The following is a 25,044-nucleotide window of genomic DNA, read 5'->3' as shown; positions in this document are numbered from 1 at the left end:
CTCTTCTTAATATCATTAATTCATCTTTGTCTCTAGGATACGTACCAAAAACCTTTAAGCTAGCTATGATTAAACCGCTTGTTAAAAAACAGCAACTTGATCCTACAAAACTAGTCAATTACAGGCCGATCTCTAATCTGCCATTTCTGTCAAAGATATTAGAAAAAGCAGTATCCTCACAACTGTGTTCCTTTCTTGAAAGAAATGATATCTGCGAGGATTTTCCGTAACCAGGCTGCGCCCTCCCCTGCTGAGACCAAGGACCACCCCGGGGAGCGTGCCAGAAGGAACCAGACCGACAAGAGGATAAAAATAGAACAAGTTTTATTAAGTAAAATCAGTCTAAAAGGAAAGTCTCAAGAGTTTCTTCCGTGTTCCCCACACCAGGACGGGAACGGGCCCTGGACACCCAGGAAGGCGTGGAGCACTCTTCGGGCCGCACAGGCCTCGTCGCACGATGCGGAGCCGATCAACAGTCCTCCTAGGTGGGCGCGTATTCCGGTCAGTCTTCCTTTCCCGAGGTTCCAGCAGAACTGGATTCTGTCGAAGGGCCGGAGGGACGTAGCACTGTGCAGGCGGCCGTTTTGCCCGGACGGGGCCTTCTACCCCGAAGGTAGGTATATTCCAATCAGGTAAGAGGGGCTTACGACTGAGAGGGAAGCTTCGGCGCACCCGATGCAAGATGCTGCTAACGTCCCCTTTTTCCTCCGTAGACATCCCAGGATGTCTCGGCAGAGAGATCAGTCGTCTATAAGACAAAAGGAAGGATCAAGACAGGTACGTACTCTTTATTCGTTGGTGGGGGCTTACGGCTGAGAGGGGTGCTCCGGCAAAACCGATGAAAGATGCTGCTAATGTCCTCTTTGTCCTCCACAGGAGTTAAAGGAAATCTCGCAGAAGGATCCGTCTTCTGTACCACAGGATTCAACACAACATGCACAGCTCTCCAAGTTATAACAATAAAAACTTCTTCTTACTGGGCTCCGGGTTGTTATTTAGACAGTGGTAGGCTTTCAGAATGGTGAGTGTACGGCGAATTAAGACAATGAATACTTTCAATCCACTCTATCACCCCACTTCAAGCAATCGTCGTGTAAACTCTCCACTTCAGACACTGCATAACCACACTCGGTGAATTAAGGCCAACACTCACCCCACGATCGCCAGCTCCAATGTCGAGCTGGATCCGGTCACACCCAGTAGCGAGGTGGTCAGGGTACTCTGTCACTAGCACGGGGAATCAGCACTTCTTCACCCACACTCCAAGGAGAAAGACAGGAGCTCAATGAATCACACAATACACGCTCTCCCAAGAGGCGCGACACTCGTGCTTCGTTCGCTTTACAGTTAATGTTCAGTCTCAGTGCAGGTGCATATATGCAAACAATATTCAGATCTTGGTACTTATCGATCCTCCAAGGATAAAGCGCAGCTTGGTCTTCACTGACTCTCTCACAACAACATCTCATTCCTTCTCCCACATCTCTATTCAGGGCTATTTAATCGTGTCTAGATCCATTCCACAGCCGAACAGCCAACCCCACAATAATCCTCAGTTACCTTCACACATCAGTTCAGTAGCAAGGGAAAATCCACTTCTCTCAAGGGACACGTCCAAAGGAAAGCACATCCGAAGAAGACAAAACATCCGAGGGGTAGAACAGCACCCGAAGAAGAACCACATCCGAGGGAAGAACGCACAAGAGGAGTCCACCACACTCCGAGGGAAGAACACACAGGAAGAATCGACAACCTTGCCATGGCCTCTGTACTTCCTTTTTATAGGGCTGCCCCGCCTCCATAATCCTCTCGCAGATCGCCACATCAAACCCTCCGCACCAGACGTCAATCGGTCAATCAGTGTTGTTATGGCGACATACCGCGCAACCCGGAAGTGGGCCGGTGTTACAGTAACACCGTTCCGGGCGGAACACAATTCCAGCGGGAACTCAGTTCCGCTTCGCTTTCGTCACCTCGTGACAATTGCACTAGCATGGTTTAAATCATACTTATCTGACCGTTATCAGTTTGTAGCAGTAAATGAAGAGATGTCTTATCAATCACAAGTTCAGTATGGCGTACCACAAGGCTCAGTACTAGGACCGCTGCTGTTCACTCTGTATATGCTACCATTAGGAGATATCATTAGGAAACATGGAATTAGCTTTCACTGTTATGCCGACGATACTCAGCTGTATATTTCTTCAAAACCTAACGAAACCTACCAATTCACAAAATTAACGGAATGCATAGCTGATATAAAAAATTGGATGACTTGTAATTTTCTACTACTAAATTCAGAAAAAACAGAAATTCTAATTATTGGACAAAAAACTTCCACACGTAATAACCTAGAGTACTGTCTAACACTTGATGGCTACTCTGTCTTCGTCGTCGGTTAGGAACCTGGGTGTGCTCTTTGATACCAATCTTTCATTTGAAAATCATGTGTCTAGTATCTGTAAAACCGCTTTCTTCCATCTTAAAAATATATCTAAATTACGTCATATGCTCTCAATGAATAATGCAGAACAATTAGTTCATGCGTTTATGACCTCAAGGCTAGATTATTGTAATGCTTTACTGGGTGGTTGCCCTGCACGCTTAATAAACAAACTACAGCTAGTTCAAAACGCAGCAGCTCGAGTTCTTACTAGAACCAGGAAGTATGACCATATTAGCCCCGTTCTGTCAACATCGTATAAATTTTAAAATATTGCTGATCACTTACAAAGCACTAAATGGTTTAGCTCCGCAGTACTTGAGCGAGCTCTTAACGCATTATAGTCCTTCACGTCTACTGCGATCTCAAAATTCCGGCCAATTAATAATACCTAGAATATCAAAATCGACTGCTGGCGGTAGATCCTTTTCCTATTTAGCACCAAAACTTTGGAACAGTCTTCCTAACATTGTCCGGGAAGCAGACACACTCTGTCAGTTCAAATCTAGACTAAAAACACATCTCTTCGGCCTAGCATACACATAACACATTATAGACTTCTATAATTAGGCTGCATAGTTTAGAACAGCCGGGACCGGGAACACTTCCCGTAAATCCTGATGTACTTGGTACATCATAAGAAGGATGGCGTCTACGCTAATATTAGTCTCTCTGTCTATCCCGAGGTTTACCGCTGTCCACCGGAACCAGGCCGTATCCAGATCTGATGAAGGACCAGCGCCAGGACATGACGTGTCCTGAAGTGTCAACCAGTCTCTCCTCTCCACTCCGACTTCAACCAACCGGAACTGGACAAATACTCTGATTCATTCGGAACTTCATACACTGTTCACTCATTGGCCAGAGGAGAACTGGCCCCCGACTGAGCCTGGGTTCTCCCAAGGTTTTTTCTCCATTCTGTCACCTGATGGAGTTTTGGTTCCTTGCCGCTGTTGCCTTACCTTCTGGCTTGCTTAGTTGGGGACATTTAATATTCAACAATATTATAGATCTGCCTTAAAGGTGGACGATGATGAAATTGTTTTTTGTGTTATTTTCATGTAATCACTGTGAAGCTGCTTTGATACAATCTGTATTGTAAAAAGCGCTATATAAATAAAGGTGACTTGACTTGACTTGACTTGACTTCCAGGGGTGGAGGTGTGGCTATATATGTTTCCTCTGAGTTCATATCTGAGTTAACTATACCCACAGTCGAGCCTCTACATTTTGAATGTGTTTTTGTTAAGGTAATTTTTCACGAAAATAAAAGTTTAATTATCGGGAGCATATATAGACCACCCTCTTCGCCAGCTAAAACCTTTGATCATCTGATATCCACTATTAACTCCATCTCCTGTAAAAAAAAAAATTATCTTGCTTGGGGATTTCAACAAAAACTGGTTAGATAAGTCATCTGATAAAGTAAAAAATCTACTTAGCAGCTTAAATATCACACAGCTAATTAAGGAGCCTACACGTATCACTCCTACATCTCAATCCCTGCTTGACTGGATACTCGTTTCACACCCAGATAGATTCCTAAGGGTAGGTGTTATGTCTGACTGCCTTAGTGATCAGTTGATAGTCTATTGTGTATGGAAAATCAAATTATCTAAATCACCACCAAGACTTATCAAAATCAGACAATATAAGAAACTGAATTCAGATTTATTTACCAATGATTTGATCGCTATAAATTGGGACAGATACCAACTTATACCTAATGTACAAGACGCTTGGGATTTCTTTTATAACGAGTTTATGGATGTTCTGGACAAACATGCTCCTTGGAAAACAGTTAGGGTCAAGGGTAAACATCTCCCTTGGATTGACTCGGAACTTATTAGGTTCTTCAGGCAGAGGGATAAAGCATGGTCAATATTCCGCCGTACAAGGGCTAATGTAGATTGGGAAGTATACAGACAGCTGAGAAATATGACCAAGACTAAAACCCGTAATGCAAAATCCAACTACTATAAGGATAGCCTCAGTAAAGATTTTAAGAATCCAAAACAATTCTGGAAAAAAATTACAAATATTGCCAATACATCAGATAAACATCGTATTAATCAAATACGAGTTGCTAATACAATTCTACATGACTCTCTATCTATTGCTCAAGCATTCAATCACCATTTCTCTACTGTTTGTTCTACCTTAATACCTGAATCTGATCCGTGTAATGTTTTTTTTAAAATACTTTGCCCAGTCACAGTTCTTTTCATTTTAGGAAAATTCAACCAGATGAAGTTCGTAACGTCATTAATGAATTAAAAGTGAACAGTGGTGCTGGACTTGATGGTTTAGAAAATAAGTTTATCAAACTAGCATCCCATATAATAACTTAGGAACTCCAAGGCACTCGAAATAAGTTGAAAAAAGTTAAAAAGCCTTTATTTCATTGATGGCTTAAACATTAAAATTGGTGACAGATCCACCTACGCGTTGCGGCTTTACATGCCTTCGTCAGGGTGTGTGTAACCAACAACATCTCAGGTTCATTTTTAACAACAGTTAATTAATCAAATTGCAAACACCTGGTCACTCTGTGTAAAGAGACCATTAAGAAAATTGACCTAAAAAGACCTATAGAGGACAGAGGAAAAAACATTGTATGATTTTTGAATTTTGACATATGTATTTTGATTTATAAAAAAGAAGGTATGTTAGGTTTACAATAGTGTTTTGTGCATTTTGACTTGCATACTTTATTGGTATGATATTGGTATAGTGTTTTTTTTGTGGGTTGCGCTGTGTATATATGATTTACACACTGTATGATTTTTGACTTATGTATTTTGATTTATAAAAAAGAAGCTATGTCATGTTTACAATAGTGCTTGGTGCATTTTTACTTGCATACTTTATTGGTATTTATGATATTGTTGTGTTTTTTGTTGTGTTTTTTTGCGCTGTGCATTGTATGACTTATAAATTATTTATGTAATTTGATTTATATAAAAAAGTTATGTATACAATAGAGTTTGGCGCATTTTGACCTGCATACTTTATTGGTATTTTTGATATTGGTATAGGTTAAGTTCCTTCTTTTTTCTCTCTCTCTTTTTTTCCTCTCTCTTCTATAGGTCTTTTTAGGTCAATTTTCGTAATTGTCTCTTTATACATATTGATAAAATATTTCAAAAAAGTTTAAAAGAGTTATCACCATTCTTCAAGGATCCATTGAAAGCTTGGTTGAACTTCCAGTACCACCCTCCAGATACAATTCAAGACATTCAGACACAGTTGTTATGGATGAATTCAAACATTACGGTTGGAGACAAGCCATTGCTGTGGGAGGAATGTGTCAAAAATGGGTAAATTTTTGTCAATGACCTTTTAGATTTATCTGGATAATTTATTTCTTATGAAAACTTGAGAAATGTTTTTAGCATTTCTCTCGAAACAGTTACAATTCAACCAGCTGATTTCTGCAATTCCTAAAACTTGGGAAATGAAACTGCAAAATGAAAAGAAAAATAAATTAAAGGTTTGTCTTCCACCAATAAGATGCCTTAAATGGTTGTCTGGTGTAAAGATAAATAAAATAATATATATTTGGAATTTAAATATCACAGGCACTGCACTTTTTCCACACAGAACCTGCCTGTTTTGGGAAGATGAATTTAATGATCCAATTTTGTGGAAAGATTATTTTAGAACAATTTATAAAACTACAATTGATTCATATTCCAGAATATTTCGACTTAAAATCTTTTATAAAATGATTGCAACAAAAAAATATCTGTACAAATGGCAAATAGAAAAGGATCCCTGTTGCAGGTTCTGTGGGGATGAGGAGGAAGACCTGATGCATTTATTTTATTTTTGCCCACATGTGGCTAAGTTTTGGGTCAGTATACAATTATGGTTAAGGTCTATGGATATTGTTTTGCAAATCACACCTCAGAATGTTTTGTTATGTGTCTTTGAGGGGAAATGCATACACTGTTTGAACATGATTTTTTTGATGGGTAAAATTTTTATTTTTAAAGCTAAAACTTTATCAAATTTATGTATAAAATATTTTAGGAATAGAGTATTTCATCAGTATATGCTGGAAACAATTATAGCAGGAAATAACAACAGAATAACTGAGCATGAAAATAAATGGAATGTCTGCTTACTTGAGTTAGAGATATAAATATTATGTGTACTTTCTTAAAGATGCGCCATGTGTCATGGCATACATGTTTTGCTAATTCTGTGGTATTTTGTTTATTGGTTTTGATTGGTATTATTGATTTATTTAGCCTAATTGTTTATTTTTTTCTTATGTTATTCGATTTGCCTTGTGCTTCCTTCTATTTTTATTTTTTTTGTGATAACACTATGAATGTGTGGATGATTGTGGTATGAATGCATGGAGAGGTAGGTGGGGGATTTGAAGCTTGTCTTGTCATTTTACTCGGTAATAAAAAAAAATAAAATAAAAATAAAAAAAAACAGATGACTACCATTTAATAAAAAAATGTCCCCCTCTCACACACCGCACACCTCACTATGGGCCAGGAACGGCAGCCCCTCCACCCCCCGCACCAGCCCTCAACATGCGGCGAACAGAGGAACCCTGTTCAAGCCTGACCTACAGACCAACATGGAGAGGGGAAGAATGGCCGATACCATTCCCTGCTCTGGTGAGCAATAACTCACAAATACTGGAGAGGTGTATATATTCAGCAGTCTCATCTCAATCCATTGAAAGTTTAGCAGCATCCCTCCACCACCCCTTTTCCTTCTCTCCACTAAGCACTTACACTTACACATTCTGTGCCACAGATTTTGGACAAAATTCCCACAACCATCACATATTTTCTTCAAACTTTGACAATAACTTTTGTCATGAACTAATGTCAGTATTATGAGTAATTAGGATAAACACTGAAACGTGATATATTTTATACACTACATTTTAGCAATATTTCATGTTTGTCAACAGCGGCTGAGGTCTCCTTAGCCTGCTGGAAACCATTAAGCAGCAACAAGACCAGCTTGTGGCAAAGGTGAACTACCTCAGCAGCAGGCTGAACAGCACCCCGGGGCCAGATGTTGAGATGCCTGACAATATCCAGTTTCCCCTGGAACAATTGGAGCCAGTGGAGGCATTTGAAAAAAAAAATAAGGAACCGTCAAATGGCCCAGCTCAACAGAGAGTGGTGAGTTTTCTTATTTAATATGAATGGTGCCATTAGGTTTATTGATTGTCCATGTATTGCAAATATTCTATTGAAGCAGTGGTAAGATTCTGTATGTGAGCGACAATCTCACTGGTTTGACATTGTGTGTAAAGGTGGCACAGGTCCATGAGGGTGTGATCCAAGTACATGTTTCATGAGTGGCGTGCTGTCCGGGGGGAGGGCTCCGAGCTCGGCCCGAACCCAGAGTACTCCCCCAGAGTACTTGCTAATCATTTATGAATGTTTTGTAAATTATTAGTTCATCATTACCTAACCACTGACTTATAAATGACTTACAACTGAACATTATTATAAAGTGTTACCCTTTTTGGTAACTCAAAATCAAACATAGCGTGACCATGACTCCCTGAGCAGCTGATGGCTACTTTATGTTTGCATACACAAATTTTCAATCAGGTAGGCCTATGCCTGATGTTATGTTTAACACAATGCAATAGTTAGCACGTCAGTGAAAACCTGACACGGTCACTTATTTAGTAGGGAAAATAGGCTACAAAAAATATTCCTGTTAACTATCAGGCAGTGCAATAATGATAATAATAAAAAGCCTACCTTTCTGACATGCAAATCTTAAAAATTGCAATGGGATCCCCTCTGCTGTGAGACTCCCTCCTTCTGATTCCTTCAGTTTGTCGCTGGCACTGTAAACGGTGTTGACCATAGGTGCACTTCTAGAAAGTGGAGATGCCCACTTCCGGCACAAACAGTGGCATACCTGCACTTGTGCGTAAAAATGCTACTACGGTCGAAATGTAGGGATTGGAATCACAGTGGATTGTCATGACAAGAGAAACGCACCCCAGGTGTGGGCAACAGACCCATCATGTTATCAAAGTAAATGCATGCAAACGTATTGGCTGCCTGGTGGTTGTAATAGCTTTGCTCATGTACAGCAAAGTTTTTAATGTAAAAAACTTTTTACATTAGCAGTCTTGGATCTCCATAATAATAATACACACTGATGGAATGCAGTTTTGTTTGGGTTGTAAATTACCATGCGAGTTGTATTTTAAGTTAGTGTTCATTTTGGAATGGTTAACTAAACACTAAGGTCTCTGCTGCAACATATAGCTTGAATGTTAAGTCGCTTTGGATAAAAGTGTCAGCTAAATGACTAAATGTAGTGTAATGTAATGTTAACCAGGACTAAACGCAAGTAAATGCAGTTTACCCACCGCTCAAATGTCAGAAATAGTTTATCCACCTGTAAATGTAATGTAATGTTAAGAGTTTACCTCCAAATAATGTTATAGGACCCTAACAAACTTAAAACATTACAAAACCACACTGATTTATCCACGTACAATATGTGCTCTGATCAAGGAACCATTTAATACCACTGATATTGTTTGAACATTATGGATTTTTTAAACATCCGATAGCGAAAGGCTCTGCACACCTTACCCTGATCATGAATTTATAGTTTACCCACCTCTTATTTTAACCACCACCCTGTTTTTAACTTTGTAAGTCGTGTTTCTTTTTTAATTTAATCTCCTTAATACCCATCTCATATATTGTATTGTGTAAGCATACTTGTCTTTGGACGCTACATACCATAAACATAAACATACAGTCATGGCCAAAATTGTTGGCACCCCTGGTAAATATGATCAAAACTGGCTGTAAAAAATAAATCTGCATTGTTTATCATTTTGATCTTTCATTCAAAAAATTGTCAAAATTCTAACCTTTCATTGAAGCAAGAGAATTGAAAGTGGGGCTAAATCACATTATGAAATAAATGTTTTTCTCCAAAACACGTTGGCCACAATTATTGACACCCTTTTATTAAATACTTTTTGCAACCTCCTTTTGCCAAGATAACAGCTCTGAGTTTTCTCCTATAATGCCTGATGAGTTTGGAGAACACCTGACAAGAGATTAGAGACCATTCCTCCATACAGAATCTCTCCAGATCCTGCAGATTCCCAGATCCATGTTGGTGCTTCTTCTCTTCAGTTCAGCCCACTCATTTTCTAGGGTTCAGGCCAGGGACTGGGATGGCCATTGCAGATCTTGGTTTTGTGCTCAGTGACCCATTTTTGTTTTGATTTTGATATTTGTTTTTGGATCACTGTCCTGTTGGAAGATCCAAACATGCCCCGTTATAAGATTTCTAGCCCCGGCTGTTAGGTTTCGATTTTTTATCTGTTGGTATTTGATCCTATCCATGATGCCATGTATCTGAACAAGATGTCCAGGACCTCTGGCAGAAAATTAGGCCCACAGCAGTAAAGATACAGCAGAGTATTTCATTTTACACATGGGGTACTTTTTTATCCCTGTGTGCACCAAACCCATCTTAAGTGTTTGCTGCTAAAAAAGCTATTTTTTTGGTTCCTCTGTCCATAGAACATTTGAAAAGTACCTGACACTACTGGCACTTCAAACGGGACGGGTTCTATGGTCAGATGAAACAAAAAAATAGCTTTTTTGGCAGCAAACACTTAAGATGGGTTTGGTGCACACATGGATAAAAAAGTACCCCATGTGTAAAATGAAATACTCTGCTGTATCTTTACTGCTGTGGGCCTAATTTTCTGCCAGAGGTCCTGGACATCTTGTTCAGATACATGGCATCATGGATTGGATCAAATACCAACAGATAAAAAATCGAAACCTAACAGCCGGGGCTAGAAATCTTATAACGGGCCATGTTTGGATCTTCCAACAGGACAGTGATCCAAAAACAAATATCAAAATCAAAACAAAAATGGGTCACTGAGCACAAAACCAAGATCTGCAATGGCCATCCCAGTCCCTGGCCTGAACCCTATAGAAAATGAGTGGGCTGAACTGAAGAGAAGAAGCACCAACATGGATCTGGGAATCTGCAGGATCTGGAGAGATTCTGTACGGAGGAATGGTCTCTGATCTCTTGTCAGGTGTTCTCCAAACTCATCAGGCATTATAGGAGAAAACTCAGAGCTGTTATCTTGGCAAAAGGAGGTTGCAAAAAGTATTTAATAAAAGGGTGCCAATAATTGTGGCCAACGTGTTTTGGAGAAAAACAGTTATTTCATAATGTGATTTAGCCCCACTTTCAATTCTCTTGCTTTAATGAAAGGTTAGAATTTTGGCAATTTTTTGAATGAAAGATCAAAAGGATAAACAATGCAGATTTATTTTTTACAGCCAGCTTTGATCATATTTACCAGGGGTGCCAACAATTTTGGCCATGACTGTATCTGTCTGTTTGATTACAGGTGTTCTGAGGAAAAACACAGTGACACGATCAGCCACAGATGCGGAGGTCACCAAGCACGCAATCAGGTGGTTCAACCTGGCGGCAGATCGGGCAACGAGGAGACGTGTCCCGCCTCCATCCACACAAACAGAGTAATAGGAGAAATGATTGAACATTAAACCATCTTTTTATTAAACCTCTTGTCGTTCACCAGTTATCCATTTTCAGATATTTTAGCTATGCATAGTGCAGCATTTCATTGAAGTTGTAGCCTAATAGATACAATATTTTATGTTTGCACCGACCTAGGCCTATAAAGCACTAAATTAGGTTTTGACCACAAAATGAATGTAGATTAGCCTAGCCAATATAGGCTACTTAACAAAAACTGAATAGGCTATAACCTATAACTTTCCATAAATGTAAATGTAAATTTCTATTGAGTAGTGATTACTTTTGTACAGTAAATGTATGTCTTGTATTGGAGCTTTTCTGTATTTACAATATTGTTAGGTTAAAACTACAGTGCAGATTTAAGCTTAGTTCTATATTGCTGTAGTAGCCTAGGCTAGGCCTATAGTTTTGGTTTTATCCTATAGTTTAGTTTATCCTACAGAAGGGATTTTGAAAATGAGATGGACATGAGCCAGATGAGCCAGTATTTTTATGAGTCCGTTGCGGGTCCGAGGTAAGGTTTTAATCGCGGATGCAGCGCGGAGCCACGGCGGGTCCGCGATCCGCCTTCGTTGCGCGCAAGTGGACGCCGATACGGGTCTGTCCGTTGCTGTGTGGGTATTTTCAATGTCCTGAGGTAGATTTAACAGCATAAATATTTTAATACTTAGTTTATAATCACAATATAGTCACTTAAATAGTCAGATCTAGCATTCATTTAGTTATTTAAATGTAAGACGACAAAAAGACGTGTTCCTCAGCTAAATTTGATCATCATTCACACTTTCGTTTGAAAACGAAAAAGATTTAGTGAGTATAGTTACATTTATTTTGTGAATACCTGATACTTCACTTTGACAGTTTATTTTTAAACCTAGTGATTTTATAATATTTATTGATATATTTATAGTTTTTGGTTATCACATTAAAAATAACATTTGAAGTGCTGAACATTTTTTGCGTGTGTCCAATTACGGCATTGAGTTTCCGTCTCTTATTCCAACATTCACATTAGCTTCAATATTCAAAATTAGTCTTTATTGCAATCAATAAAACTGCTTTATTGGCAAATTAGGTAAGTGTGATAACGGCATTAAAATATAAATACAACATTAAAAAGTCAACCATAATTGATGGTTTTGTGTGGATGTACAGTGAACAGAATGTTCACCGGAAATGCTCGAGCTGGCTTATAGTCCATTAGGAATTCAGGAAATTTAGGAATTATGCACAGTTACTTCCTGGTTTTCAATAAGTCATATTAAATTGAAAAGATTGAGACAACTATTCATCAGCATGCATTGATTAATCTATGTTGAAGCAAAAAAAAAAAAAAAAAAGGTGCGACCAAATCATGTGTTGGTGCGACCAACTGAGAAAGTTGATAGCACCAGTGCAACCAGTGGAAAAGTTAGTCTGGAGCCCTGATTTACAGGAGCAGTCTTCCTACCATTGTCCAGGAAGGAGACACACTCTGTCAGCTAGATTAAAGACATATCTCTTTGACCTAGCATTCACATAATGCATTATAGACTTCTATAACTCAATGTTAGGCTGCATAGATTAGGTCAGCCGGAACTGGGAACACTTCCCATGAATCCTGATGTACTCGTTACATCATAAGAAGAATGGCATCTACGCTAATTTTAGTATCTTTGTTTATCCCAAGATTTGCCGCAGTCTGCCGTATCCAGATCTGACGAAGGACCTTCGCCTGGACCCGATGACAACGCAGTGCTGAAGTGCCAACTAGTCTCTCCCCTGTCAAGGATCCCTTTACCACTCTACAGATAAAGCGTTGTCGGGATAATTTTGGTTTCGCGTATCTACCCAGAAGTGATAAAATTATGTATCAAAATTTTAAGGCCAGACAAGTAGTTCAAGGCTTGGTTTGTAGGGAATTATAAACCTGCGCACATGCAGTGGGGAGAACAAGTATTTGATACACTGCCGATTTTGCAGGTTTCCCACTTACAAAGCATGTAGAAGTCTGTAATTTTTATCATATCACTTCAACTGTGAGTGACAGAATCCAAAACAAAAATCCAGAAAATCACATTGTATGATTTTTAAGCAATTAATTTGCAATTATTGCATGACATAATTATTTGATACATCAGAAAAGCAGTATTTAATATTTGGTACAGAAACCTTTGTTTGCAATTACATAGATCATACGTTTCCTGTAGTTCTTAACCAGGTTTGCACACACTGCAGCAGGGATTTTGGCCCACTCCTCCATAAAGACCTTCTCCAGATCCTTCAGGTCTCAGGGCTGTCGCTGGGCAATACAGACTTTCAGCTCCCTCCAAAGATTCATCCTCCCCTCAATATGGTGCAGTCACATGTCCCCTTTGCAGAAAAGCATCCCCAAAGAATGATGTTTTCACCTCCATGCTTCACGGTTGGGATGGTGTTCTTGGGGTTGTACTCATCCTTCTTATTATCTCTGTAAAGCAGCTTTGAAACAATCTACATTGTTAAAAGCGCTATATAAATGAAGATGACTTGACTTGACTACTTCTTCCTGCAAACACGGTGAGTGGAGTTTAGACCAAAAAGCTCTATTTTTGTCTCATCAGACCACATGACCTTCTCCCATTCCTCCTCTGGATCATCCAGATGGTCATTGGCAAACTTTAGACGGGCCTGGACATGCGCTGGCTTGAGCAGGGGGACCTTGCGTGCGCTGCAGGATTTTTATCCATGACGGCATAGTGTGTTACTAATGGTTTTCTTTGAGACTGGTCCCAGCTCTCTTCAGGTCATTGACCAAGTCCTGCCGTGTAGTTCTGGGCTGATCCCTCACCTTCCTCATGATCATTGATGCCCCACGAGGTGAGATCTTGCATGGTGCTCCAGACCGAGGGAGATTGACCACCATCTTAAACTTCTCTACCATTTTCTAATAATTGCACTAACAGTTGTTGCCTTCTCACCAAGCTGCTTGCCTTTCGTCCTGTAGCCCATCCCAGCCTTGTGCAGATCTACAATTTTATCCCTGATGTCCTTACACAGCTCTCTGGTCTTGACCATTGTGGAGAGGTTGGAGTCTGTTTGATTGAGTGTGTGGACAGTTGTCTGTGTGTGACAGTTGTAATACAGGTAATGAGTGGAGAACAGGAGGGCTTCTTAAAGAAAAACTAACAGGTCTGTGCAGGGGCGTACAAGCAATTTTGAACCTGGTGGGGACAGTAAATGCTAGGGGGGTTCAGGGGAAATTCCCCATTTTTTTTTTATATATAAAGCACTTAAATGCTAATTTCTAATGACTTTTGGGAACAGACTGTACTAGTTTGGTTGTAAGAGGGTAATATACAGTGACAGACTGGGTAGATTATAAAAACAGAGAGAAGCAATATAATATAACTACAACCAAATGACTACATGCCATGAACTGTACAAAAACATACTTTATTTAATAAAGAACAAACAGATCATCTGTGAGAGCCGGAATTCTTACTGGTTGGTAGGTGATCAAATACTAATGTCATGTAATAAAATGCAAATTAATTATTTAAAAATCCTACAATGTGATTTTCTGGATTTTTGTTTTAGATTCCGTCTCTCACAGTTGAAGTGTACCTATGATAAAAAATGACAGACCTCTACATGCTTTGTAAGTAGGAAAACCTGCAAAATCAGCAGTGTATCAAATACTTGTTCTCCCCACTGTATATTCAAATGCGCATAACTATAGAATTCATTCTTAATGCGCACGTGAGCACCATCAGCATTTCTCACAGGTTCGCGTTTATAGTCTGTGTAGAGAGAACAATGTCGTCTTAGCGGCCCTTAATTTAATAACTAATGATCCTTGCAACTGAAGTGAATCAATAAAAACTAACTTTAGCTGGAAAATATCTTTATTCAAGAACCGCTATAAAGCCAAAACAATCTTGTTACCTTAAATTATCTGTTTATTACTGTAAAACCACTTTGAAACAATCTACATTGTTAAAAGCGCTATATAAATGATGACTTGACTTAATGCATTACTTTTGTAATGCATTACTCCCAACACTGTCTATAACAGAACTAGTTTCACCAGTTCAAATTTGTTGTTTTTTTAAGTGCCTTTTTTATTTAAAAATCGGATGGAACTGTTTTTATTTAGTGTCACATTCTTCACAGTTTCAGTGTGAATGCATGCTCATGATCATGTGCTGTTCTTTTTATTTTTGTAATAAAGTTAATAACTGTTTAACTTATGTTTGTTTTTTTATCCAGTATCCACTTTAAAAACTATAGGCTGATTAATCTTTATCGGCAAGTTATCTTTATCAAACCTAGTTATCGGTATAGGTAAAATTCACTATCGGTCGACCTCTAATTACAAGTAACGTGCATTACGTAATCAGATTACTTTTTGATGTTACAAGTAATGCATTAAAAGCCATTATGTAATCACATTACTTTTTTGATGTTAATGCACATTACATGCTAACACAAATACATTTATTTACAGTAAAAAAAAAGTTACTCCAGATTATGTATTTTCAAAAACAACATAAGTATGAATTGTAGCTGAAATATAGCAATTGATGCATGAGGTCCACTATAGTGGACAGATGATTTCTCCCAATCTAAAATCAAAACTTAGAAAATTTAACTGTGATATGACTCATTAGATATTGCTTGCTTGATGCTACAATGTTTTTTTTTTGTTGTTGTTTTTACCTCCAAGAGTCTCCTAGGACAGAAGGAATGGGTGGATATTTCAGAGCAACTTGGCATTTCTGACTGGCCATCTTGGTTTGGAGGGGAAAAATATCGACACACAACGGCTTGATAGAGGTTGATGTGCAACTATGCCATCAAAACCCATGCAAATTTAAGTATAAATTTTAAATAGCGGTCCACTGTAGTGACCTCTTTGCATCAAAGGGTTAATACAAAATAAACCGTAGTTTTGCACCATGAATGTGTTTGGCTTTTTCTCATCAGTATAGTTACCTATTTTTTTCAAGCACATTTTACCAATTCCAAACCACAATAATGTTAATTAAACTCAGGGTTGGTGCAAACTAAAATGAAACCTACCTGGTTAAAGAGATAACATTAAATATATAACCGAGATAAAGTAATTGCAGTCGTATTGCATTTTCTTATTTTCTCATTGGGGGGCCCCCAAATTGCAAAGACCACCAATGCTTTCGCAAATTCCTCAGCTTCACCTAAAAACACAAGCCTATTTTAACACTTTATAATCAAAAATTCTTTGAGTATGAGGAAAAATAATTCCATCCACAAACTACTAAAAAGTATCGCAAACGTTCATAGGACTAGATTCATAAAAAGAAACTCATATACTCCACAAGTTCATGTCAATCAAAAAAAAAAAAAATTCAGTCTATGTACAACTGAAATATGAAATGCATCTTCTACAAAATAACCATGGAGAAAAAATGAAAATTAAGTTAAAATTAACTTGGTCTTTTCACTCTCAGCTCTAGAAGTAAAATTAAAACCACTCTCAGCTCTAAAAGTAAAACCATAGTGAAATTAATACATTTTTATGACAAAACAATTGTATTTATTCGAATGATATACATGGAACATCATGCTACAGGACTTTAGGTCACATTATCAATAATGACCCAAAGCATGATGTGTACAATTACTGATGTCAAACCTATTGTCATAAATGAACATGCACACAAATATAGTGCTGGTCTGCAATCGGATGTGTACTAGTACTGATATCTTGAGAACAATTAAATACAATTCTTCACTTTTGTGTGGCCTTTACATGACTTTTGACAAGGTCTCCAAGCACATCCAAATTTCACATTAAAATGTACAAAGCTGCATTTAGAGATTGACTAAATACAGAGTAAAACACTACATTAAAATGGATTGTTAATTCTGCAAGCAAATGTGTAAGTGAACATTGATCTAACCAACTCTATATTAACAACCTGCAGCCATGTGCCTAACAACTCTGCTCCTACCAGACTTAATCCATTTATCCAGAAACTTCCAAGACTATACAAAGTGAGGAGTGAATTCAATGCTGGTTAAAAAAAGAAAAAGAAAAAAGATGTAAAACCAAATTTTAAAACTGCTAACCACCTTCCAAATAAAAAATAAAAAGAAATGCGCTGTTAAATGCAAAACAAATTTTAATATGAAAAAAAAAAAAAAAAACTGCGATTAAAAAAAAGCAAACTGCAACGAAGAGAAAAAAAAACACGACATCATAGATGACAATACTTGCGGTTTCAATTTTTAACTTCCAACCATGAAAACTAAAACATTTAAAGGCATATGCTTTACACTCCAAGTTCTTTGGTCCTTCCAATGTTCTTTTACCTTACAGATGGGTGAGCTGGAGCACTGAATAGGTGGGCCTATTTACAAAGATCTAGAAGAGGTGAGAATGTGTAGTTTGTAATGACAAAAAAAGCTAAAAGCCTTCACATTATAATATAAAGAAAATGGGACCAACAAGTCCATTGTGATTAAGGGAAGGTGTTAGAAGGAAAGAGCAATAATGCCATGACATCTTTAAGGTATCCCAAAAGTGTACACAAACAAAAAAGGATCCTCCGATATATCTGTGACTTAAACTGTCCAGGGTTTCACAAATGCCAGGCATCAGGGACAAATCACTTTTTCAAAATTCTAGCTTTTGCTTAACCCCACAGTAAAACACTAACACAAATCGATTTCACCCCAAACATAGATGTACGAGTATGTTTATGTAGAGAGTCAACAATAACTGAAACATAAATTAACTTTCAGATTCTTGTGACCAAAAAAAAAAGTCCCTTTACTTGTGAGACTTGCTGGATTTGAACGACACTTGTAGAACTTTGTCTCCCAGGCGGTATCCATTCAGGCTGGCAATGGCCATTGCTGCCTCTTCGTAATTTGGCATGGTAACAAACCCAAACCCTTTGCATTTGTTGGTGTTAAAGTCACGGATGACCTTGACGTTGGTGACCGCACCGAACGGACCAAACATTTGCCACAGGATGCCTTCGTCTGCATCTTGACCCAAGTTATAGATGAAGATACACCATCCAGAGGAAGAGCTGCCTGCCACATTCATACCGGAGACGCCACTCATATGATCAACACTCATGGGTGAAAACCTGTGAAAACAAGAGATTAATCAGGAGAGCAACTCTAGTAGGACAGGTAAAAGCTTTTCTCACCAAAAAGCCAAGTATCAAAAAAACATCATGCAAAACGATGCAAAAATTACAACATAGAATGAAGGACAATATTAAAGGATAATCTTCAGAATGAAGGACAATATTCAATTATTTCCTAAAGTATTCCGCTTTCTCACCTGAAGCGCTGTGCCTGGTGGTGAACAGGTCCTCCGAACCGACGGGACTGAGTGTTGTAGAGCTGAGAAAGCAGCTGGGAATTCTTGGTCTGGTTTGGATTTGCAGCAAATTTCACTGTGATTGGTTCAGAGGCACCAGCTGGTTTGGATCCATTAAGATCTTTGATGGCTTCCTCCGCTTCAGACCTCTTATCAAAACGAATGAATGCCACTCCACGTGACAGACCTGATGCAGGTAAAAAAAAAAAAAATTAGTTGAGACCCAGACTACATTCAAGATAATAAATTGCAGAATGCAGGACAGAAATCATTACCTGAGGCCTGATCGACCAGTACACGGGAGTTTATGATTCGCCCATACTGGGTAAACATGTCCTCTACATCCTTCTGTGTCATGGTCTTGGGTAAACCACTGATGTAAAGGTTGGCATCTTTGATGCTGTCAGAGCTCGGCCGGGCATACGAGACCTGATTTAATGGAGAAATCACATCAAAGACCCCTTCTTCTTGGATACATTATATAAAATAAAATAAATAAGCCATCATATTTGCCCCAATTACTAATGGAACAATGTAGTTCCATTGTACAGCCAAATCGGAACCTCACATTAGACTTTGACAAATGTAAAAAAAAAAAAGACAAAAAAAAAAAGACAAAATTCTGTAGTTCAGATATTAAACAGTTGTTGTAGTCTATGCTTCCAACACACACACAAAAAAGACAACTTTCAATTTGAATTAAACTACAATGCTCAAAGTAAAATAAAATAAAACTCTGGGACTTCAACGCAGGGCTTCTGTTCGGCACAATCTCATACTCAAGAAATTGACTTAATTTTACCCCTCCATTTCTACACCACAACCTCACAATAAAACAGAATTAACTTAACTTTTAAATTAACTTTAAAATGAAAAAGGTCACTGACTTCAGTATAATTCTGTACCGAATTTAAACCATGCTTAGACAGCCAATCATACAGATTATAAGGGCCAAAGTCGAGAGACTTTCAAATGTCAAGACAAAGAAAAAAATGAAACAAAGAAAAATTTTGGGAAAAAGAACAATAGTTGAAGTGAAAAAAAAAAAAATCATTCCTTACAGAAAGCAAGCAGGACTCGACCGTTGTCCTTTACTGCTTTTAGTCTAGTTTAACATGGCATCTATAATGTAACATGATACAAAAACACCTCTTAGCACGTTACCTTGATAGTTTTAGACTGTAGTCTCAGGCCATTGAGTGTATTGATTGCCCTTTCTGCATCACTAGGGTTAACATAGTTAACAAATCCGTACCCTAAACTGTGGCCTAGAGAAAACAAAAGGGGAAAAAAACAAAATAAAAATAACAAACGTTCGTCCACATCCTGCAGACTATTCTTTCTGGACAAAAGAAACATAATACAAGCTAATCTTGTGAATGACAATTGTGAAAGAAAAAGTAACATGTTCATCAAAAACAATTAAAATTTGACATCAGACAAGGAAATGGTTAGGATACAGAAATAAAAGTCAAACATTAAAAACTCTTTATAGAATAGTTTCTAAGAATAAACAAATACCTTCCTTCACACCTCCTTAAAAAAAAAAAAAAAAAAAAAAAATTAGTAGGCATTTATAAACATTTTCAAGTAAATAAAATACAGAATGTATACATTCAACACATCAACTATACATCACGTTTCTAAGTATAATAAAATCCACAGATAGTGAGATGCTGTGGGCACGAAATAAAAATAAAAGCTAATGGCAAAGCTGCATGAAGATGGCACCACACCAACATCATTTGGCTACTCCAGGTTATCCACACTTCAACTGGAAATTGATAATTGTCCTCAAACAATAGGAAAACAAACAACCAAAGAAAATATGTACACTATGCACGCAAGACAGGATGCCCACAGCATTAAAAAACTGAGAAGTTTTCAAAATGTCAAATGAGTTGAGCTTTTTGCAGTCTCACACTAAAAAAAAATTTAAATTAAATAAAAACTTTACAGGAAAAAAAAAACAAATGTGCTTGACTCAACACATTGGGGTGACACCAAGTCTAATCAGAAGCTAAATGAAATTGAATCAAGCTAGTACCACAATGAAAATTGAGTAAATCCTTTTCAAATAAAGGAAAAAACAAAACAAATTCAAATTTGAGCAAAATGTTTTAGAGCATAAAAGATACCACAGTAGACAGTGAAATTCTGCCACAAACCATGACCCAAGCTTCAATAAACTGCTCAAAGATCTGTTTTAATATCAACAGTTCTTAAATATTTAAAATCATTCCCTATAGAACTTAACTATGAAAATAAACTATTCCTCAAAAAAAAAAAAACTAAGCTGGAAATAAACAAGAACGTATGCAAAAAAAAAAAAAAAAAAAACTGCCTTTGTCTACACATACAGATATCACAGAAGAGAAAGCCACAGGCTCTTTGTGTTGAGCTCAGTGAGACATACCTGCCATCTTGTCTCTTATGAGTTTGGCCGACTCCACCTCGCCAATGCTGCTGAAGAGACTGCGGAGCTCCTCCTGACTCATGTTCTGGGGCAGGTAGTTGACAATCAGGTTGGTTTTAGCATCACTTGGCTCATCGCCCATGTGGTCCTCGTAACCGTTCGGCATATCGTATACTTCCTGCTTCACAGAAGAACATGCTGTTTTTAAGTTTAAGTGTGCCAATGTAAATTTGATGATTTGGAAACAATGCAAGTACAATTATCAATAATATCCAGCATTTGTCTACAGACAGAAATAATGGCCAATTTTACCTTTACTGAGCTGGCACCCTTGTGTGAGTCTCTGTCATTACCCTGGTTCTGAACCTCACAAACCTGCAGCAACAAATCAGTTGCAACATTATAAATATGGACCTAACAACACTGTAATATACTGCTATTTGCACGTTTTGGTTAGATGCTAACTGCAATTCCTGGGCTTTATACTTGCATGTAAAATACCAATAAAGTTTAATCTAATAATAGGACCCAAGACATTTATTGATGCAAAAAATGATTTTACCTTTAAAAAAAAATTAATTCAACTAAAAATAACATTTCCGTAATTATACTTGGTATGCCGTTCAGGGGATTGTGTTAGCAAGTGATAAATTAGACCAGTCCCAGCAAAGTTCTTTTGGTCATGGTGAAGTGCATTCATACAGCTGACATTTTTAACCGTGGTAGCTTATCCAAGTTGCGTGCACGTTTAATTGGAGCATCTCTGATGTTTTTAACAATCACAGTTTCTGTTATGATGTCGGCCCTCCAAACTATATTCATTTTTTGCTTTTTTTCAGCCAAATATTTTTAACAATAAAATAAGTAATTAACAAAATCAATGGGCAACATAAATAATCTGCATAGATTGATAGTATTTGGTGTGGAATAAGTTAGTTTATAAATAAATACTCACTTTTAAATACCTTATGTGTCCTCTTCTGACGGCCATGTAGACACTTTACAGCTTCAAAATTTTAGTCTGAAAGAGAAATAAGAAACCGTAAATACTGCTACATCTCTAGCGTTACTAGAGCGCCATGACAAACATTGCTTTATAACAAACCGCACATCACTAAAAGTTATACACAGACCATATTTTAAAAAATCACAATGTTTGCACTGGCTTACGGACAAAAATCACTCAAGTCCACCATGTATAACGTTACTGAATTAAATGTCTATTCGTCGACTTCTTTCCCTGACAAACACAAAACAATGAAGAGGAGCTAATTTGCATGCATGCTAAGCTAAGCTGCAAACTAAGCTAAACTGCATGGACAGCACGGATCGTTATAAATAAATACATGAGTAACAACATTCTAATAATACCATTATCCACACATATATTTGTTACTTGATTGCCTAAATTCGTTTAGTAAGTTATAATTGTACTTTTATCGCTTCAGGCCACTCATTTTAGGCCTGCTACCATCAAAGCTATCAGCGAACGCTCATGTGCGTTTGTGAGAGCGTGTTGTCCGCATATTTAAAGAAAATAATGTTCACAGATTATAACAGGAATGGCATCATTTTCAGCACAAAAAAAAATACCTTGGTGTCCTTCGTCTTCGACCGTCGTTGTGGCAGAGCGAGTCACAAAATGTTTAGGTAACAAAGCGGAGATCTGCTCTACCTACTTCGAACGCGCGGATCTCAACCGAAGACGGGGGTTCGCTCGGATGTGTCGCATTCAAGCGGAAGTGAAGCCACTCCTCCTGCCGGGAGGAAGAGATGCTGCGGAGTCACCCCTGTAAGCTCAAAACATCACACGACCTAATGCATTGCCATGTTGTTGTTATTTTTTTGTTGTTGCAACAATCGATTATGTTTGTCAAAGTATTATAACACGCGTTTTATAAATTAATTTAGCATGAATTGTAGTTTTAAACACAACTGTATGTATCCCACCCCCTTTACAACGACCCTATAAACAATTAAAATCATGCAACAGTGTAATACATTTCAGACACTGTATCGATATATAAGCCTAACTGTAATTTAAGTACGTTTTATGATTTATTTTTCTTACTTAATTTACGTAGATATTTACTTAGACTATGTATTATTATTTTTTATGTTGTAATTGTTTTTGTGTTTCAACAGTTGTTCGATTGTTGTTGTAATCAATTTGACTATCAGAATCTGACATAAATTGGGCTAATATTTAAAATAAATGTGACAATCATTAGTAACATCAGGATCGTCTTTACATTTCTCTCTTACTAATATGATAGGCTATTATATATTATAATATTATTAGGCTACTAATGTAACTGTACAATACGGAGGACAATACTCTTTCTTAGACTCCTTATAAAGTAGACAACTGATATAATATTTCCCTGCACTTCAGCAATTGGTCAATGTGTACTGATAACTGTCAATGTCAGCATAAATGAGCTATACCAAAAAAAGCATAAACTCACTTCAATTTATTAACTTTGGAAACATGGAAACTCCTGCTCAAATATAGAGCATCTACACTATCTTGCAATTGAACACACATTATTAACTGATTAATCTTAAATGCAAAGTAGTACTATTCATACATAGCCATAATGTTCCAGTGATGTCTAATCGGGCTACTGTTTATGTCAGCAGCATGTACAAAACATTCTTTCTTTTTTTTTGCAAAGATCAAAATAAAGTAGAATGACAGGCAGAGGCAGATATTATATACTGAAATATTTTGAGATGCATGTTCATAGAGGCAGATCAATTTAAGCTTCCATGTTAAATTTATCTTCTTCCATGATAAGAGTAGAAATGTAGCTACTATTTGAGAAGCTGGAAGTGCCTGTACAGTAGAAGAGGTAGACAGTCTGGTTGAAGCATAGTAGTTGTGTTAATTCCACCTCATAGAGAAGATTTGTAGTACAGTGTAGCAGTTTAGGTGTGTTTTTCCCTAAAACTTTCCCAGATGTGAAGCAAGATGTTTTATTTTGTCATGACAACAGAAACGTAGGAAATTTGACATCAGTTCGGTAACCCTCAATGACATCAATTAGATTTGATGGGAGATAAACTGCCAAAGAAGAGCTGGGGAGAACATTATCCTTGATTGTGGCATGATGTCATATCCTTCCTTTAGTCTGAGCTTTTAGAAATCATTTCAAGCATGTTTGCAGTTTGCTAATACAACATCTGTGAATTAAAATGTGGCAAAATACATATACTGGGGTCAGTCATTTATCAGTCATTCCTAAACAAATATCACAACATCACAGATACATGATCCTCACTTTAGAGATATAATAAGATTGCATGAACATTTGCATATGAAAGCAAAAGAAGAGAAAAAATAATTTCAGCTCAGAGGAGAGACAATCTTATTCACAATGCTTGTGCAAATAAGAAAAAACAACAATGTTTGCCTCGTCGCTAACCTAAAGTTGACATGAAAGCCACTTGCCTCAATATAAAGAGCTTTAAGAAACAGATAGCTCATCAAGTGTCAGTCCTGTATCAAAATGTCTCATGGCAAAAAATGGAAGAGGGGAAGAAGGAATTATCAGTGTTTTTTTTAAAAGCATCATCTCTCCTGCTCTCTTCCTTGCACAAGGCCCTCCGTCTTCTGTAAGAATCCTAATATTTAGATCATCCAGTCTACGGACATTCTGCCGTACTGCCACCTGTCTCAACACCCATGGAGAAACCATTACTGAGGTTCTTGGGACTGGGTGGTGTGGTGCTTACTGGCAAAGGCTCATATTTGCCTCCAGGATCCACTGAGCAGCTCTTCTTAGGCATCCTGGGCCGCACCACCGGAGCCTTCGGTACAACAGAAGTCTGCCTGTGCCCGTCTGCTATCAGGGGTGGGCGAGTGGGCATGGGCCCAGATAGGGCAGAAGATTTAGATTTATGGGTAGGGTGGAGTGGGGTACTTGAACTCTGAGCTCCATCCTCAACCTGCTTAAATCCCTCTTTAATGGGAATGGGCTCCCTTTGAGAATCCAAAGTGTTTTCCTTCTGTATGCTGCTCTGGCACGAGGTATTTTCTGTGTTGGGCATCTCGCAGCTGTCCGTCCGCCGCCGTGAGCCCTCGTGCATGCGGCTTGTGGCAACCACCGCTTTCATTGCAGCCTATAGAAAATGTAACATTTAATTTAATATTCAACAATAATTATTGATCTGCCTGCATTGACACCGTTATATGAGAACTTTTTTTACAACAAAAATTAAATATCACTGAACTTACTGGACTGGACTGTGATGCTATTTTCTTCTGGAAACAAACTT

At 37.9% G+C, this 25,044-nt stretch overlaps 2 protein-coding genes and 1 long non-coding RNA gene across 9 annotated transcripts in view; 1 reads left to right on the top strand and 2 right to left on the bottom strand.

Annotated features, from left to right (window-relative positions):
* Positions 1-286: 286 nt before the first annotated feature.
* On the top strand, positions 287-5,865 carry LOC306990930. The gene is made up of 3 exons (XR_013795981.1): positions 287-613; positions 714-777; positions 877-5,865. It is a non-coding gene; the product is annotated as an uncharacterized lncRNA (long non-coding RNA).
* Positions 5,866-16,206: 10,341 nt separating this feature from the next.
* Positions 16,207-22,618, bottom strand: elavl1b (ELAV like RNA binding protein 1b). Of its 7 annotated transcripts, XM_079596959.1 has the most exons (9): positions 22,357-22,614; positions 21,719-21,784; positions 21,076-21,138; positions 20,764-20,944; positions 19,869-19,883; positions 19,512-19,615; positions 18,623-18,776; positions 18,309-18,534; positions 16,486-18,108 (listed from the first exon to the last, which is right to left on the bottom strand). In XM_079596959.1, the coding sequence occupies exons 2-9, from the start codon at positions 21,752-21,754 to the stop codon at positions 17,784-17,786; spliced, it is 1,104 nt and encodes a 367-aa protein (XP_079453085.1). In that variant the 5' UTR covers positions 21,755-21,784; positions 22,357-22,614; the 3' UTR covers positions 16,486-17,783. The 7 variants fall into 7 exon arrangements, with proteins under 7 accessions (XP_079453089.1, XP_079453088.1, XP_079453085.1 ...); XM_079596963.1 differs by lacking the exon at positions 19,869-19,883 and having other exon boundaries at positions 16,207-18,108; positions 20,750-20,941; positions 22,357-22,618; XM_079596962.1 differs by lacking the exon at positions 19,869-19,883 and having other exon boundaries at positions 16,358-18,108; positions 20,750-20,944; positions 22,357-22,575.
* A 605-nt stretch (positions 22,619-23,223) lies between these two features.
* Positions 23,224-25,044, bottom strand: part of LOC306990299 (calcium/calmodulin-dependent protein kinase type IV) — an 87,228-nt gene continuing 85,407 nt past the window's right edge. The window contains exon 11 of the mRNA XM_079596958.1: positions 23,224-24,888. Coding sequence (XP_079453084.1) covers positions 24,412-24,888 — 477 coding nt within the window. The 3' untranslated portion in view covers positions 23,224-24,411. The remainder of the gene's footprint in view (positions 24,889-25,044) is intronic.

This window comes from Phoxinus phoxinus (assembly GCF_949152265.1).
Source record: "Phoxinus phoxinus genome assembly, chromosome: 22".
NCBI lineage: Eukaryota > Metazoa > Chordata > Actinopteri > Cypriniformes > Leuciscidae > Phoxinus > Phoxinus phoxinus.
This window is presented reverse-complemented; position numbering and strand designations above follow the sequence as displayed.

What these genes read in the sequence shown, in the direction of transcription:
- elavl1b (XM_079596959.1), bottom strand. Translation starts at nt 21,754, where the DNA reads ATGGCCGTCAGAAGAGGACACATAAGGTATTTAAAA. An exon ending in AGGGTGCCAGCTCAGTAAAG is followed by an intron (nt 20,945 to 21,075) that starts GTAAAATTGGCC and finishes TCTTCTGTGAAG; the next exon opens with CAGGAAGTATACGATATGCC. An exon ending in ACTGGTCGATCAGGCCTCAG is followed by an intron (nt 18,535 to 18,622) that starts GTAATGATTTCT and finishes TACCTGCATCAG; the next exon opens with GTCTGTCACGTGGAGTGGCA.